This window comes from Aythya fuligula, chromosome 1 (genome assembly GCF_009819795.1).
Source record: "Aythya fuligula isolate bAytFul2 chromosome 1, bAytFul2.pri, whole genome shotgun sequence".
Lineage (NCBI taxonomy): Eukaryota > Metazoa > Chordata > Aves > Anseriformes > Anatidae > Aythya > Aythya fuligula.
The window spans coordinates 151,766,689-151,781,287 of NC_045559.1; the positions used below are offsets into that span (position 1 = coordinate 151,766,689).

The following is a 14,599-nucleotide window of genomic DNA, read 5'->3' on the forward strand; positions in this document are numbered from 1 at the left end:
ATTATGCTTCTGTTTGGGTCCTGTGGTCAGGTATTTATCAGGGCTGTCACTGAAATGTGTATTACATAGAATAATTTCTTTTAGGTAAAATTACCTAAAATGATGCCTAAAGTCAGATTTCTTGTTTCTTTATCCCTCAGAAGTATAATAATCTGAACACATCTTCTAGGTTTCCCCTATAAAGTTTTTGGCAGTCTCGTTTTGCACTTGTTACATATGAAGACTGGTTTATACTGTCAGATTTTATTATTTTTCTGTCAAATATTTCCTCCTAAGATGTGCTAACTCAAACTGTTTCTCTGAACATTTTTATTGCACGTTTGACTCTCCAATAACAGTTTGAGCAATCTAGGCTGTTTTCAACAATACATGATGAATTTAAATCTATCAATCGATACATTAAGAAATTACTGTCAGAACAGAAACTTCTTATATGCTTATTTATGCTTTAGCAATTTACACCTTTTAACCCTGTGCAGGTTACCATAATCATATTTACACTTTTGAAACCTTTAATCTTGTTATGGTTGCCAATATAATTGTAATCATTGAACTGAAGGCATGTTTCCTGCATTTGCCATTCTACTTCAACTATTTTCTACTTCCTCTTTCCTGACTCGTTGCTGTTACACAATGCATGGGCAGCTCTTGGTAAGCCTCAACTCAAATGCCTGATGTTGCCCTCGCCCCCATAAGATGAATTCAATACAATGAGTTACAGTATTTAGAACTGCCTCAATGTGTGTTTTGAACAGCTTATAGGTGGAAGCTCCTACCATTGTTTAAAAACCTGTTCAAGCCATTTCCTCTTACAACATTCTGATCTTATTTTTGCAAAGTTTTTTCCTCGTGCTTAGGTTAAACTGATTACAATCTAATAACCACTTGCCTAAAAAGGAAGCCAAGCCCTAATAATTTCTGAGACACTGAGTAAGGTTGTTTTGTTACCAGCATTGCCCTAAAACTAGCGCTTAAAAAGGCACAGAAAATCTCTCCTAATACTCTGCAGCAGCTGGATACCACTTCTGCAGCTTTTAGTAGAGTACAGAAGTCATGTTTCCTGGAGGTGGATTGATAACACTGTTGAATTTGTGTTAAAGTGGAGATTATTGGGGGAGAAATTAGAGACGAGTGTTCATGCTTAATTTGTATAACATTTTTTCATTTAATGCCTTTAGTTAACCAAAATATAATTTAATAGACGTTTTCCATACAGTTCATAACAACAACTTGCCCTTTAACTGCTGCTAGGATTTTGTAACAAATAATGATTGGATAAAATATTTTTGTACCTTTTTCTCTTTTTTTTTGTTGCTAGCTACAGGTTTCAAATGTGTTTGATATATGTGCAACTTATGTTAACTTATGTTAACTATGTTCACGTTGCTATTTTGATTCTTATTGCCAATTTATTAAGTAACTACCTTATTGTTAGTTCTCCTCAAGTAAATTACAGAATAGTTTACCTATCAGCTAACTGGGAATTAAAACAGAGTCGACCTGCCTTGATTCTAGCAGCTTCTAGTTGCATTGTCTTTGAGTTTTGGTTAAGAGTTTTCCTGCCACATTGTAAGACTCGCTTAATATCTAGTTCTGAATTCATTGCCAATACCACATTCAGTTTTTGAACTGTTACCACATCAGAGATGTTAGGTAGTAAAGGAGATCTGATGAGAACTTCAAGTCTGTATTGGAAACCAGAAAGCTTGCATAGTGGCAGGCTTCTTTGGACCATGTATTGCTTGCTCTTCTGTCTTTCTCCCAGTGAAAGTTACTCCCCTAGTGAGGAAGAAAAAAGGGGATGGGGGTGGTGAAACCAAAACCAGTAATTCACCTGTTTGTGTTCAGCTGTGACTGTTCTCCAAACACAGATAGAAATAGCTCTTACCTCCCCCCCAGCTACTCAGCTACTGCCAAAGAAATATGTGAGCACGGATGGAGCAGAAAATGCTCTGCTCTGGGAAAACTGACAAAGGTTCAAAGATTGGTCTTCAGCCAATTGATCTAGTTACATGAAACTTTCCAGTATTACACTTAAATGCATTTGCCATCATCCTAAATTTGGTTGGCTGAGGTTATGAATCCTGTTTTTTCGTTCCTATTTTACATACATACATATTTGTGTGTGTGTATGTGAATATATATATGGTAGCAGCTCATTTACTTTTCAGAAAAGTGATTTTTTTTTTGTCTTGCTTCATGTTGATCTTTCTATTCAAATTAGGATTGTAATTTTTTAAAAAACTTTTTGAGTTTCTACATTTCCCTAGTGTTATCATATTCAAACAACAGCAAGCTTTGCTTTTCCTCTGGTTTCTAAAAGACCTCTTCATCAGCAACTTTCTCTCCACATATTGTGTCATTTTTAACTTACCATTTCAAGATCGTTCCAGTTGCTTTTCACAAGCTCAAGTTCTGAGTTTTCTGCATTGGAATCCCCAATCAGGTTTCTCCCTAACTTGTTCTCATCAACCTTGTGGTACCTTTGTGCTTTGCACACTGTTAATTTCTAGCTACTTTTTGTTTAATTTTCACTGTGGCCTCCATATAATGTGTTTGTTTTATTAAGATGATAGAGCCACTTCTCCCTCTCCTTGGAAATTTGCCTGTTCATCTCTTACTAATCTCAGTTGCAGTGCTGTCAGTCACTCAGTCACCCTTCTAGATACTTGCCTCCCAGCAAGAGTCTATTGCAGGTCCATTGGGTACTCTTATATTGAATTTTGTGCCTTTTCATGGCTTATTATGTTAATCCAAGTCACTTGCATTTCACTAAATTAGTAAATAATGAAATAGTTTCTTGACTAAGTAGCATTAGTTTAAAATAGACTACCTCCAGGAATCACATTGACAGCTCAATAACGATGGATTTGGTGATGCTTAACTGCATGGTAGGTAAATAATTAAAAGAAACCTTAACCCAAAACTGTTACTAGTGATTACTTTGCAATAAGACACCTTATACCTAAACATTTTTGTTTCAAAATACGCACCTTCCGAGTACAATCTCCATTCTTTCAGTAAAGATTAATCTCAATACAGAATAAGTTTACTTGCAGGAAGTCCAACATGGGTACATTCCTACTCAATGATGGCATTACAAAGTCATTGTTATTTTTGAAGGCGTTTTGGAGCCTAGTTTAGCTGTTGTTTCACCTTTGTTCCCTTTGGGTTTGAGTCATGTGGATTTAGAACACTTTCACGTAGAGCTCTTGACTTTTAGTTAATACGAGTTAAGTAGCTCTGGAAATAGGTATCATGCCAGCTTTACAGAAATAGAAGTAAGCCTAGGATTCTAATGGAAGGCATGTCTTGAGTAGAAGGAACAAGCAAAAAAAAATTATCATATTTAAGTAGAGTCTGCATTTTAGAGAGAGCACAAACTGGTCAAAACATAATAATTATTTTTGAAGTGTTCAAAGAAATTTCACTAACTTTTCTTTTAAAATCTGTTCTATGTTTTTCCTTGAGTCCTTAGCTAAGTAGCCTAAATGCAGAGTTCAATTTACCTTAGAAATTACTATAGCACTTGACATTCCCCATGCAAGTCTCTTCTGACACCTAATAGCTCTAAGGGCATGATCCAAGAGGCAGCATGCCATCTTTTCAATTGACTTTCTTTTAAAATGGTTTCTGTCACTACTTCTTGAGGATTTGCCTTCATAAACATCATCCAAAGTGTATGGGAATGTGTGGGTAAGTGACTGTTGAGTTGTTATCCTGTAATCATTTTCCCATTTCTCCTGCATTTTGTATAGCCCTTATTTTGCCAGCAAGATGCAGTATGCTATTGATATCCTCCATTGCATTCTCTCTCTACTTCGCAGCTTTTATACTTTGCAGTATAAAAGTGATATGTCAGCAGTGATACTTTGTGCTTTTTCGGTTTGCTCTAGCTGCTGAGACTTGCATAGAATAGCAATACTGTCACTAGGCAGACTGTCCAATTTACAGAGAAGAGAACTTTATCAGCTAGCCTCAAGTACTTAGCCACCTCCAAAGTGGAGAGAAGAATATGTAACAACTATGTTAAAAACACAGGAGGAAGAAAGATAAAAGCTAAGGGATAACAAAAAAAAATAGGGCTCTCGGGCATGTCTGGTTGGCCTCCAGATGGGCCAAATGGACTTGAAAAATGTTGTGTTGGCTGGCTTCTGTCCCACCTACATCTACCTACATGAGGAAATATCTGCATGTGGGACCTGTTGTCCAGTGCAGAATTGCTCAGAAACAGATCATAAGATACCTGGTGTACCAGAGAAAGCTGGTAATTTAAGACCTGCCTTATTTTTTGCTACAGAAATATAGGTGTTGACACCTTATTCCTCAGAATGCAGTGATTAATTTTGAGAGCTACTTCTTTGTGTGTGATTTATTTAATATATATATATATATATTTAAAAACCTCATTCAAGATATGAAAATGCTTTGTATATGAAAAATCCACTTACACTTCTCATCTTGATAAAATTGAAGACTGAATTCTGTTGACTTACACTTTGTAACAATGACTTCTGTATAAACTGTGGCCTGGAAAAAGGGTCACGGTTGCTGCACGTTATTATGTTCATTGTAAATGCTTAAGGACACATTATGTTAAAGACACCCTGCTACAAAATCTTTGGCTGTCTTTTGGCAGATCTTTAGTGCCACCTGAAAACATCTTTAGTCTTAAAGAACATCTTGCTATTTCCCATAAAGAATGGGGAAAGAGGACTAAAATGACTCAGCAAATCACATGCCAGATTTTAATATTAGTAAAAGTGTAATTTTTTAGCCTATGTGTCAGAAACACAGCTAAACTGTCAAGAACATGAAAACACCTTCTAGCCTGAGATACACAATATGGAGAATCTAATTTCAAATGGGTTATGTGTTCCTGAATCCAAAGTAATGCTCTAGCTCACTAGCGGATAGTTGTACAGCATTTCATTTGTACAAAACAGTTCTACCAATGGATTTGTGAGGGAAAATTTGTAGTCCTTCCTGGTTTTTCTTCTGGATTGTACTATATACATGGTTGTATCTGAAAGCGTTGTTCTGTTGCTTTAGTAGTGATTTTTAGGAGTTTGCTCTAAATAAAGATATCTTCACTTGGTGCATTTCCTGGCTCTCTGATGAATTATTGCAGCTGCAGGATGACTTGACAAAGAGGCAGCATGCATGCATGATGTCAATTAATAACATGTGTGAATTTGACAAACTAAATGTTGCCTGCTGTTCTCCCCCCAGCCCCACTTTGGACGTTCAGCCTCTCTTCCAGATTTTTAAAAGATACATAACATTTCTACATCTTAGATTTGTTTCAATTCAGTGAATGAGCCTGAAAGTGACTTGAGATTGAGGGTCATGTATCTATCCCCATGTTTTTGGCCTGATTTCAAATGTGTGTGAGGGGGAAAGCGTATGCATTCATGCCGTGGATATATGAGATTTTTATTTTTATTTATTTATTTTTTTTTTACATTTTTCTCAGCACCACTGGCGTATTTTAAGAGAAACAGCAGTTTGATCTTCTGACTGCCAGCAAATTGAGCTTTATCTGCAAACTTCTATTACAGATGATGGATGATCAAAATCACTTTCTAACCTAATACTGAAAAACCAAAGGAATCACACTTGGGTATAGTTAGGGAGTTCATGATTATTTAATATGATGAACACCTGCTAATGTAAAACCAGAGTAAGATTTTGTATTTGATTCCAAAATAAAGGAATAAAATTGAGCCTGGCTTTATTTTCCAATGTCAGTGAAAACAAATATTTTAAAGTTTATGTGGCTTTAAAAAGCATGTTTTCTTGATAAGGAACATGTTTCTATAATTTGGAACATTAAATTCTTAAATGCTTGAATGCTGTTACTATATACAGAAATATCTTCTTGCAGGTTTTTTTTTTTTTTTTTAACTCTGTTTTATGATTTATTTGATCCATGAGGTGTTTTTTATAATTTTTGTTGTTATTTTGTGGTGTTTTGCTTTTAATACCTCCTTACCTCTCACACTTAAACAATTAACACTGTCACTTCTCAAGTCACTTTTCAACAGAGTTCTGGACTAGATGAATGACTTGACCACAAGAACAGGAGAAGTTCTCCTCCTTCAAAACTTTACTGTACTTGAATATCCTAACCTCAAAAGCCTCCCCCAGCTAATGGGGTGGGCCTTTGTAACAACAATCCCCTTATAGATCAGTCTCTCAACAGGGACAAGTTAAGATAATGTACTGCCACGTCTCCTTTCTTTTTGACCATCTGTATGTGGAGATTTTTCTTGTCACACTCTTCTCTGGTCATTCCTGGTGTTGCAGTGTGTGGAGCGTAGGTAGCAAGCGAGTGATCACACCCCCTTCCAGGCCCAGGTTGTGGAAACGCCTTGTCCATCTCTGACCTAATCTGACATTTTTTTTCCTAACACTTTCCACATGGTACAAAATCATTTCTATTGTGCAGTTCCAGAAGATTCTGTGAGGTTTTTATCTTTCATATAGGAGTTGAAAGTGCCTAAGGCTTGCTTTGGTATTGGTCTTAGGAGCAGCAATTCACAGTCACAGTGAGATTTCCTGCAGTCTGTCAGCCTTCCTTTGCTTCTCTCAACTTTGGCATGGAATGGGAGCGAGTTCTTACTTAGTAAGCATCCTTTGGTAGACAGGAGGATATCCAGGGATCAAGGCCATCTTTCTCACCTTCAGCTGAACAATACAAGTCTCATGTTTTTGCCCCCTGAAATCTGCAGTTGAACTGTTCTTCTTGTTTTGGTATGAATTGTTGCTTTTCTGGAGTAATAGTATTCATATGTAGCAACAGCACCACTCTAATGTCTGCATTCAAAATAGTGAAGTTATGCTGTCAAGGGGGAATTATTTTTACTACTATTTTCTTGGCAATGGTAACAAATTAGAGGAAAACACTTTTTTTTTTTTTTCAATGGCATCTAATTCTTCCTGATTCCAATGTTGTCATCTTAATCTGGCTGAAAAGAATTCTCCTGAGAGAATAAAGCTGCTCATGTTTGAATGAAAGCAAATTGTCATTAGTGTCTGTTCTCCAGTACTGTATTCACAGGATGTTTTCTGCTGAGCTTCTGTCCCAGCTATAGTGATATAACTGAGTGTTGCCATATTTTATCATCTTTAAATTGAGGGTTTCATTATTTTTTTTCTGTTGTTTATCAGACAGCATTACTGAAACGTCAGAGTCGATACATTCATTCAACGGTTCCTGAAAATGCGGAGAAAGAAGCTCAAAGCTTATTTGTAACGGAGGTAATGTTGGAATTTTACATGGCTGTGTGTAATAGCAGGGTTATAACTGAAGTGTATTTCTTCTGCTTTATTTGTTATTTAAGAAACAAATAAAACCCTGAAAAATTACAAAATATTGCAACCTAGTTCTCAAGGCTTTGCTTTGAGATGTAGTTATGTTTAGTTTTCTCAAGGGAAAGAAAATTTCTAGGGAAAACTAGTATTTTTTTTCCTTTAGTGGCTGGAAAGGAAGAATTAGTGGATAGCTGTGAATGATACTGTTTGTGGAACTGATTTTGAGGATGCTTCTCTCTCCACCTCCTCTTACACTTCATGCTTTTGGCTTTCCCAGATGAATATGGGTGATTTACATACATAGTATCGATAGCAATAGTGAATCTCAATGAATCAGTGTGGCTATTTTTTCTGTTAACGTGTTTTGTCCTAGTCATTCTTAGTTTGCTCATAATAATCTTGTAGTTTTCTGGAACAGAAGTATTCATAACATTAACACTTGTAGAGGTCAAAACTCATCCTCTCTGCTCGATTTCTATGCTACATGTAGAAGAAACATTCTCAAACTTAGTGTCTCTTAACTGCTTTCTTGTGTTGACATCCCCTTGGTTCTGCCTGTGATACCACATTATCTTTAGTGTCTTGTTTAAGCCTTTAAGATTAAAAGGTTTAATTTTTTTTTGCCTTTATCTGCTGTTTTTTTAACCGATATACTTCAAGGTGATGTTTTAACATCTGAAGCAAGTAAGTGTCTGTTGTAATATCAGGAAAACTAATGGAGCTTCAAATAGCTGAATCTATCTCAAACCTTGAAGTGATTTCTCCACAGTGATTGATAGATAGCCTTAATACCTAACCTAAACAACTCGAAGATAAATTTGGAGGTGGTAGACAAGGAGGGAGCAATGATGTAGGTAATTCAAGAAGTTCAATGAGTTTCTGCAGAAACAATTGCTTGGCAAATATTAACTTTGTACTTTGAAATATAAAGACAAGAATATAAAGAAAAGTATTCTTGAAGTATTAAATACTGTGTTCGTGTGCACATAAGTCTATTTCTGTAAAACAGAAAATGTTTTACCACAGGACTTCTGACAACAGATCTTGTCAGTTTTATGTTACTTCAGTCAAAGCCAAGATAAATCAGTACTTTTATGTTGTAGCAATATGGGTGGAGTAAAATGGTATTTCCTGTGTTCTAGTCCAGAGCTATTGCTTTTCAACAGCTGCAAGCATAACTGCACTTAAATGTGTGCTTTATGCTAGAGAGCATGCTAAGCAAACTAAGGCTAGAAGCCTAAATGTAAAATGTAATATTCTGTTTTAATAATGCATGTGTATTTTAATGCTGAAGTTTTTAGAAGTTCGGTCACATTTCCAGCTGCAGTGAAATGCTGCTTTAACTTTTCAGACAACTGAGGATGGTGAATCCAGATGCTGAATACACTCACCATTTTCTGCTTTTGTATGATACACATCTATATGATAACGTCCTATCGAAACATCACGTGTTACGAAAAGCTTTATGGCACTGAACAGTATCACAAAAGAAGGGAGGTGTACAGAATTTTTGGAGATCAATGTGTAATCAGAGTAGTTCATAACAGTTGTATCTGAGGAGGATTTTGGTGTGTGCATCTAGTGAATGCTGTTTTTACAGTTAATTCTCTTCCAATTAATGCTGATATTTGGTTTCCATTGAAATAGTGCATCAAAACCTACAATTCAGACTGGCACGTTGTTAACTATAGATATGAAGATTACTCAGCAGAATTTCGACAGCTTCCAAAGTATGTATGTTATCCACTGGTATAATGCAAGGAACTTTGATATCAATGTATTTACCACAGAAATGTATTAATTCATGCAATATGTGCTTTGAAATATGCTATACCACTGTTTAGTAGTAGAGATGATGGTTTCTAGGGTGGAACTGATACGGAAGGGATAAGGTCTTGTTAACCATTTTCTGGGAAGATACCTTAGGAACGTTGCCTTACTCATAGGGAGGCTGAAGCATGAATTTGTATCGTGGACAATTTAAAATAAATGTCAGAACTAAAACGGTAATGTTTTGATCAAACTTAAATGGTGATATCTTTGTTTTTGTAGCTTCAAAGGCAGCTCTTAGAGCTCTCTTTAGAAGCTTAGGAAATAGAACCTAACAGACAAATATTTATAGAATACTAACTGAGAAAGGTGGATGCAGTTATTTCCGAGTGTTGTACGAATATGCTGTATACCCAAACAAGCAGTCAGTGTTTATCTAGGTTTATCTGGAAATCTGAGTAAAAAGGTGAACATGGCTTTTCTGGAATCATGTTTGTTTGTTTTTTTTTTCCCATCTTGAAAGTTGCATTTAATGAAGTACAGTTTAAAATGGATTAGCTCTTTTTAAAGTGCGTATGCTCCTCCTGGTTACAGACATGCAATACAGCACCAACTCCTGTTTTTTAGGTGCAATGAACTTCGATGTTATGTGCATCGTTCTGAGAAATTCCTGGAGAAAAGTATAATTGCAGATGAAATATACCTTCATCAATAATAATAATGATAATAAAATTCTGACATTGATAACATTAGGTTCTCAGTACATATTTAATCAAATTTGGTTTTGCTATAGCATGGATGTTTGGTATTCATTTTTATGTTTGTATTGGTAGTGCATAACAGCTTTAGAATTTGTTGGAACAAGTTTTGTTTAAAATTCATGTGAAGAATGAGACTTGATTTCCCTAAGACATACTATTCCCATTGGTGAAAAGCTTTGCTGTATTTATGGCACGTAATACAGATGTGTCTCCTACATAATCTTCTACAGTCTTCTGTAGTCTTCTACACTTCTTTCTTCACATTCTGGAAGGCACTGTAGTTTTCTGATAGAGGTGGGGAGGGAGAATCAGAAGGAGGAGCTTACACTGTTTGTCTTTGATTTGTCAATTTAAAAGCAACATTTTAGAAGCAACTTAAAAAAACAAACAAAAACCCAACATTGCTTCTGCTGCCATATGTTATGTCCTTCCTAAGTCTAGATAACCATTTGCATTGCAGTTTGTTATGGGTATCAGTTATTGCACCTAAGATATTAGGAGTGCAGTGAACAAGAAGGTATTTGGTTCTCTTCAGTTAGTCAAAAGGACAGTGACAAGCAGGACAATAGAAGGACTGTGACCAGATACACAAATGAGCAAAATTACTGGATGAGAGAGATTTCATGAAAAGTATGTTTTTAGCCAGTTATTCTTGTACTTTTTCCTCCTCAGCTAGATAAAAAAACATCTTTCTTTTTGCAATATGAAATATGTAACCAATCATGAAATATCTAGTATTTTATAAGCCTTTTCTTTCCTAGTAAAGGGACAAAACCGGAGAAGCTTCCAGTGCATTTATATGAAGTGGATGAAGAAGCAGATAAAGATGAGGTGAGATAACAAATTAATTCCTTGCTTTCTCCTGCTCTCAGTAAAGGATGTTTGCAGAAAGGAGAGGTTAAAGTTGGGTTAAGTGTTGATGTGACAACTGATGATTAAACAGTCTGATTTGGAGGGTAAAAAAAGCAAAACAAAACAAAAAAGCAACTTGTACCTATCACCTTTGAAATAGCGTTGTATTCCTTAGATCTGTCATATGAGTAAAGCAAGTGTTGACAGATGCTGAAACTGAAGAATTTTTTAACAGTGCTGAAGAACAAGCTTTGAAATTTCATAAGGTCTATCTGATTTTATACTGTTTCCTTGTAGATGGCCATGTTTAGAGAAATATTTTATGTAGTTTAAGTTGCAAAGCTGAGTAAAATCATAAGTGAATCTGTTCCAACATGAACGTACACACACTTAAGAACACATGGCAGTATAGTGTACAGTTAAAATTAGAGTTAGCATATGAATTAAAATTTGATATAAATTTGAATGTAGGATGACTCCAGAAAATCTGAAAAAGTGAAAATAAAGTTTGATAAAACTCTTAATTGCTTTCCTTTTTTTGTCACTGGCCTAGGGAAACCAGTCAAATATGGTCTCAAGCAATTTTCAATGATGTCTTGAATGTCAAAGACTTTTTTTCAATAACTGCTTCTGTTATTTGTGTTATTGAGTTTTTACCACACCCTGTTCAAACACGAAGTTGTTAAAAGCCAGTACTTTCCTTCCGTATGAGTACTTGAACCCTTACATCACAGAAAATAAATAAATAAAATGCTTTTTGTAGCTTTGCCCATAACAATTACTTTGTTTATAAATTCCTTGTATTTAGAACTGCTGTGTATGAAATAAAAGTAGTTCCTTACAAGTTTTCCCAGATTAAATGTGGGGAAAAAAGTAGTCCAAGGAGCGTGTCTGAATAAGTAAATCTCTGAACAGTCTCAGAATGCCATTTTTTTCCAACGCTGCTATTAATGTGCACTGTAATATTTGGACAGACAAGTAATTTCATGTAATGTATGCAAATTTTTCTATTTGTATGGTGGAAATAGTTATGTTTTCTGTTATACTGAAAATTAAAAGTCTTGTCATTATTTAATGTGATAATATTTCCGACAACAGAATTGTTTTACAAAACAGTGAGTTAAACGTGGAAAAAAAACGAGGTAGAATTGACTGATTGTTATTGGGAAAAATGCTTATGGCTACAGTTAGTTAAACACTGCAATAATATAGCTTGGCTATTGCCAGGTGGTAAGCTTTTTTCTTTTACTAGGAAATGTGAGTGGAAGAGACTTCCTATTTCATTCTGTCCGATTTCCTGTTACAGCAGGCAGTAACGTCATCTCTTCCAGAGCTACAGTCACTGAAGAAGAGTTCTGCTACTCTTTGCTGAGGAACTGAACATATAAACAGAAGAAAAAAAATCACACCACATGTTAGGAAGAGGAGGGAGCTTAATGGGAATAGGATGGGGATGGGGGAAACAAATTGTTTCCTCAAGGGAAGAATACCCTGCTTGTTAAAAACTGTCGAATTGTTTCGTATGTTTTAATCTAATCTAAAAAAGTGAAGAGGCTTTTCTTTCAAATACTAGCATCTTTGTTTGCCAAAAAACATATGTGCAGATCTTATATAAAAAGGTGTTTTTTATGCGTTTTTTTTAAGAAGATTTATTAAGAGAATGATAAAAACCAAAAAGCTCCAAGTGATTAAACTTGAAGGAAAAACACACAAAGATTAAACTAAATCTCACAGTATTAAAAAGGGGAGAACTACCTTTCCAAAAGTAATTCGTGCTATCAGGCCATCAAGTTGATATTCATAAATGGAATTTTTAAGTCAGCCAGGGGTGGAGGTTCAAGATCAGGAGCTGTTTTTATTGAAACAGTTGCTGTAGGAATAAATTTTGGAGCACAGTTTGTGGGAAAGATAATTTTTTTTTTCTAAAAGCGAAGCATAATGTGCAGCAGCAATAATAATAATAAAAAAGGAAATTAACTTACCGGTTGGAAACAGGAAGTATGTTTTCCGTGTAAAAGTTGTGTGTTAATGGCTATGGACTCTGTGTTCCTTTGTATTAACAGATGGTAGGCTGGATAAATTCAATAGCTTTTTGGCTCTGTAGGCAAGGATTCTGCCTGATGGCAATGGTGTAAGTAGAGAGGCTCAAATGATGCTCAGTTTTAGTGTTAGAAAGTATCATGCAATTTGGTAGAGGCTATGAATTGCAAGGTCTTAACAGAGATAAATCTAAGCTTTTGTTAATACATGTAATGAAGGAATTCTTGTCATATTTATGGTCCTGTCTGTGGTTTATGGAACCACAGAAAAAATGTAGTTTCATAATTACATAACTTCTTGTCCAGAACCAACTTCTGCCAATAACTCATCACCAACCCGTCACCTTGGACTTGTAAGGGTGGTTTTAAAACCATCCTTTCTTTAGGGATAACTCTTAACCAGTGTAGGTAGAGAATCATAGTTCGAAACCCACCGTCTGGAGTTGTCATCTTTATATGGTACAAGAAAAATTACCTAGGTAATGGAGACCAGAGTGTGTGTGGGGGTAATGACTTTCCAATTGGAAACACGCAGACTGCACTGCTTGGATAGTGAGACTCATGGGGGCATATGAAAATTTGCTATTTTGGTTCTTTGCTTCTAGGGCATCTGTCAAGTGTTCTGAAAGTTGGTGACCGTGTCAGCCTTGCTTTACCTCATTTTCTTGCAAGCTGACTAGAATATTTGAAGGAACAGATTGACACAAATTTTGCCTTCTGTTTGCAGGGTTTTTTTTGAAGTTCTCATATGCATATGAATATGCAAGCTAGACAGAACAAATAAGCTGTAAATAAATTAGCTAGGGACTTCTTACAGAATGTTCCTTGATTTAATTCCAGAAACTAATTAATATTATTCAAAATTTGGTTCAGCTGTTGAACTAATGACTGTCACCCATATGTAATTACTTTCTGTTGTATTTTGTCTTCATAACTGAGAAAAGGAATTAGGAAAAGTAGATGAGGCAGTTGAGGGAAGTTTTGTGTGTGTGGTTTTTTTCCAACTAGATGGCTAATTTTGAAGATTTGGATGATTAATTGTCAAGAGTATTTCTCTTTTACATGGTTGAAATGCTTTCTCTAAGTCTACTTAATGTTTTTGTTGTGTCAGAATGGGTTACCTCAACTGAAAAAAATGGTAAAGTTATATGCTACTGCTGTTAATGATTGCATTAATAGGTGATTTAATATTTATTATGTGGAAGTTGTAGATCTGTCATTTTGATCAGTTTTAATAGTGGGGTACTGCTTTTTAGTAGGTGTTAACATGCTATGACGTTGGATGTAGTTTCTAAATTCCATGAACTGATATATGGAAGTGGTATACAGGCAGTGTCATGTAGGATACATGCACTGAATCTGCTGTGTTGTTTTTTTTTGTTTGTTTGTTTGTTTTTAACTTGCCATTACTGCTGAGTTTGGTCTTACTTGCCTTAGAAAGTTTTGATTCTGACATAAGAACAGATCCATTTCAAGACAGTTTTCTTTAAATTCTTAAAGTAATGTCTTAGAGGTAATACATATAAAACAAAAAGGGTTGAGAAATCTTGATTGAAGTTTTGGATAAGCACGAGTTTATCCAAATCTGATAATAGAAATCAGTAAAAATTAGTGCACGGGGAGACTAGAATGTAAATAAATAAATAAACACTCTGAGTTTTCTGTCTTCCCTTCCCAGAGAATTTAGAATTTATCTTGTCTAATGTTCAGCTCTCTAAATATTTAATATTTAGCCATCTAATTGGATCAATATTTAATATTTAGCCATCTAATTGGATCATCCTGCTGGTGATGGAGAAAGCCTCTCTTACTGGCCAAGTTGTATTAAATTAAATGAGGTTAATCTCACATCCTTGGTCC

The 14,599-nt window shown here is 35.4% G+C and overlaps 1 protein-coding gene across 17 annotated transcripts in view; it reads left to right on the forward strand.

The window, feature by feature from the left end:
* The window catches only part of DOCK9 (dedicator of cytokinesis 9), a 125,973-nt gene that overhangs the window by 37,531 nt on the left and 73,843 nt on the right, over positions 1 to 14,599 (forward strand). For all 17 annotated transcript variants that reach the window (XM_032182225.1, XM_032182295.1, XM_032182319.1 and 14 more), the window contains exons 3-5: positions 7,174 to 7,263; positions 8,965 to 9,047; positions 10,610 to 10,679. In XM_032182225.1, the coding sequence (XP_032038116.1) occupies positions 7,174 to 7,263; positions 8,965 to 9,047; positions 10,610 to 10,679 (243 nt within the window). The remainder of the gene's footprint in view (positions 1 to 7,173; positions 7,264 to 8,964; positions 9,048 to 10,609; positions 10,680 to 14,599) is intronic.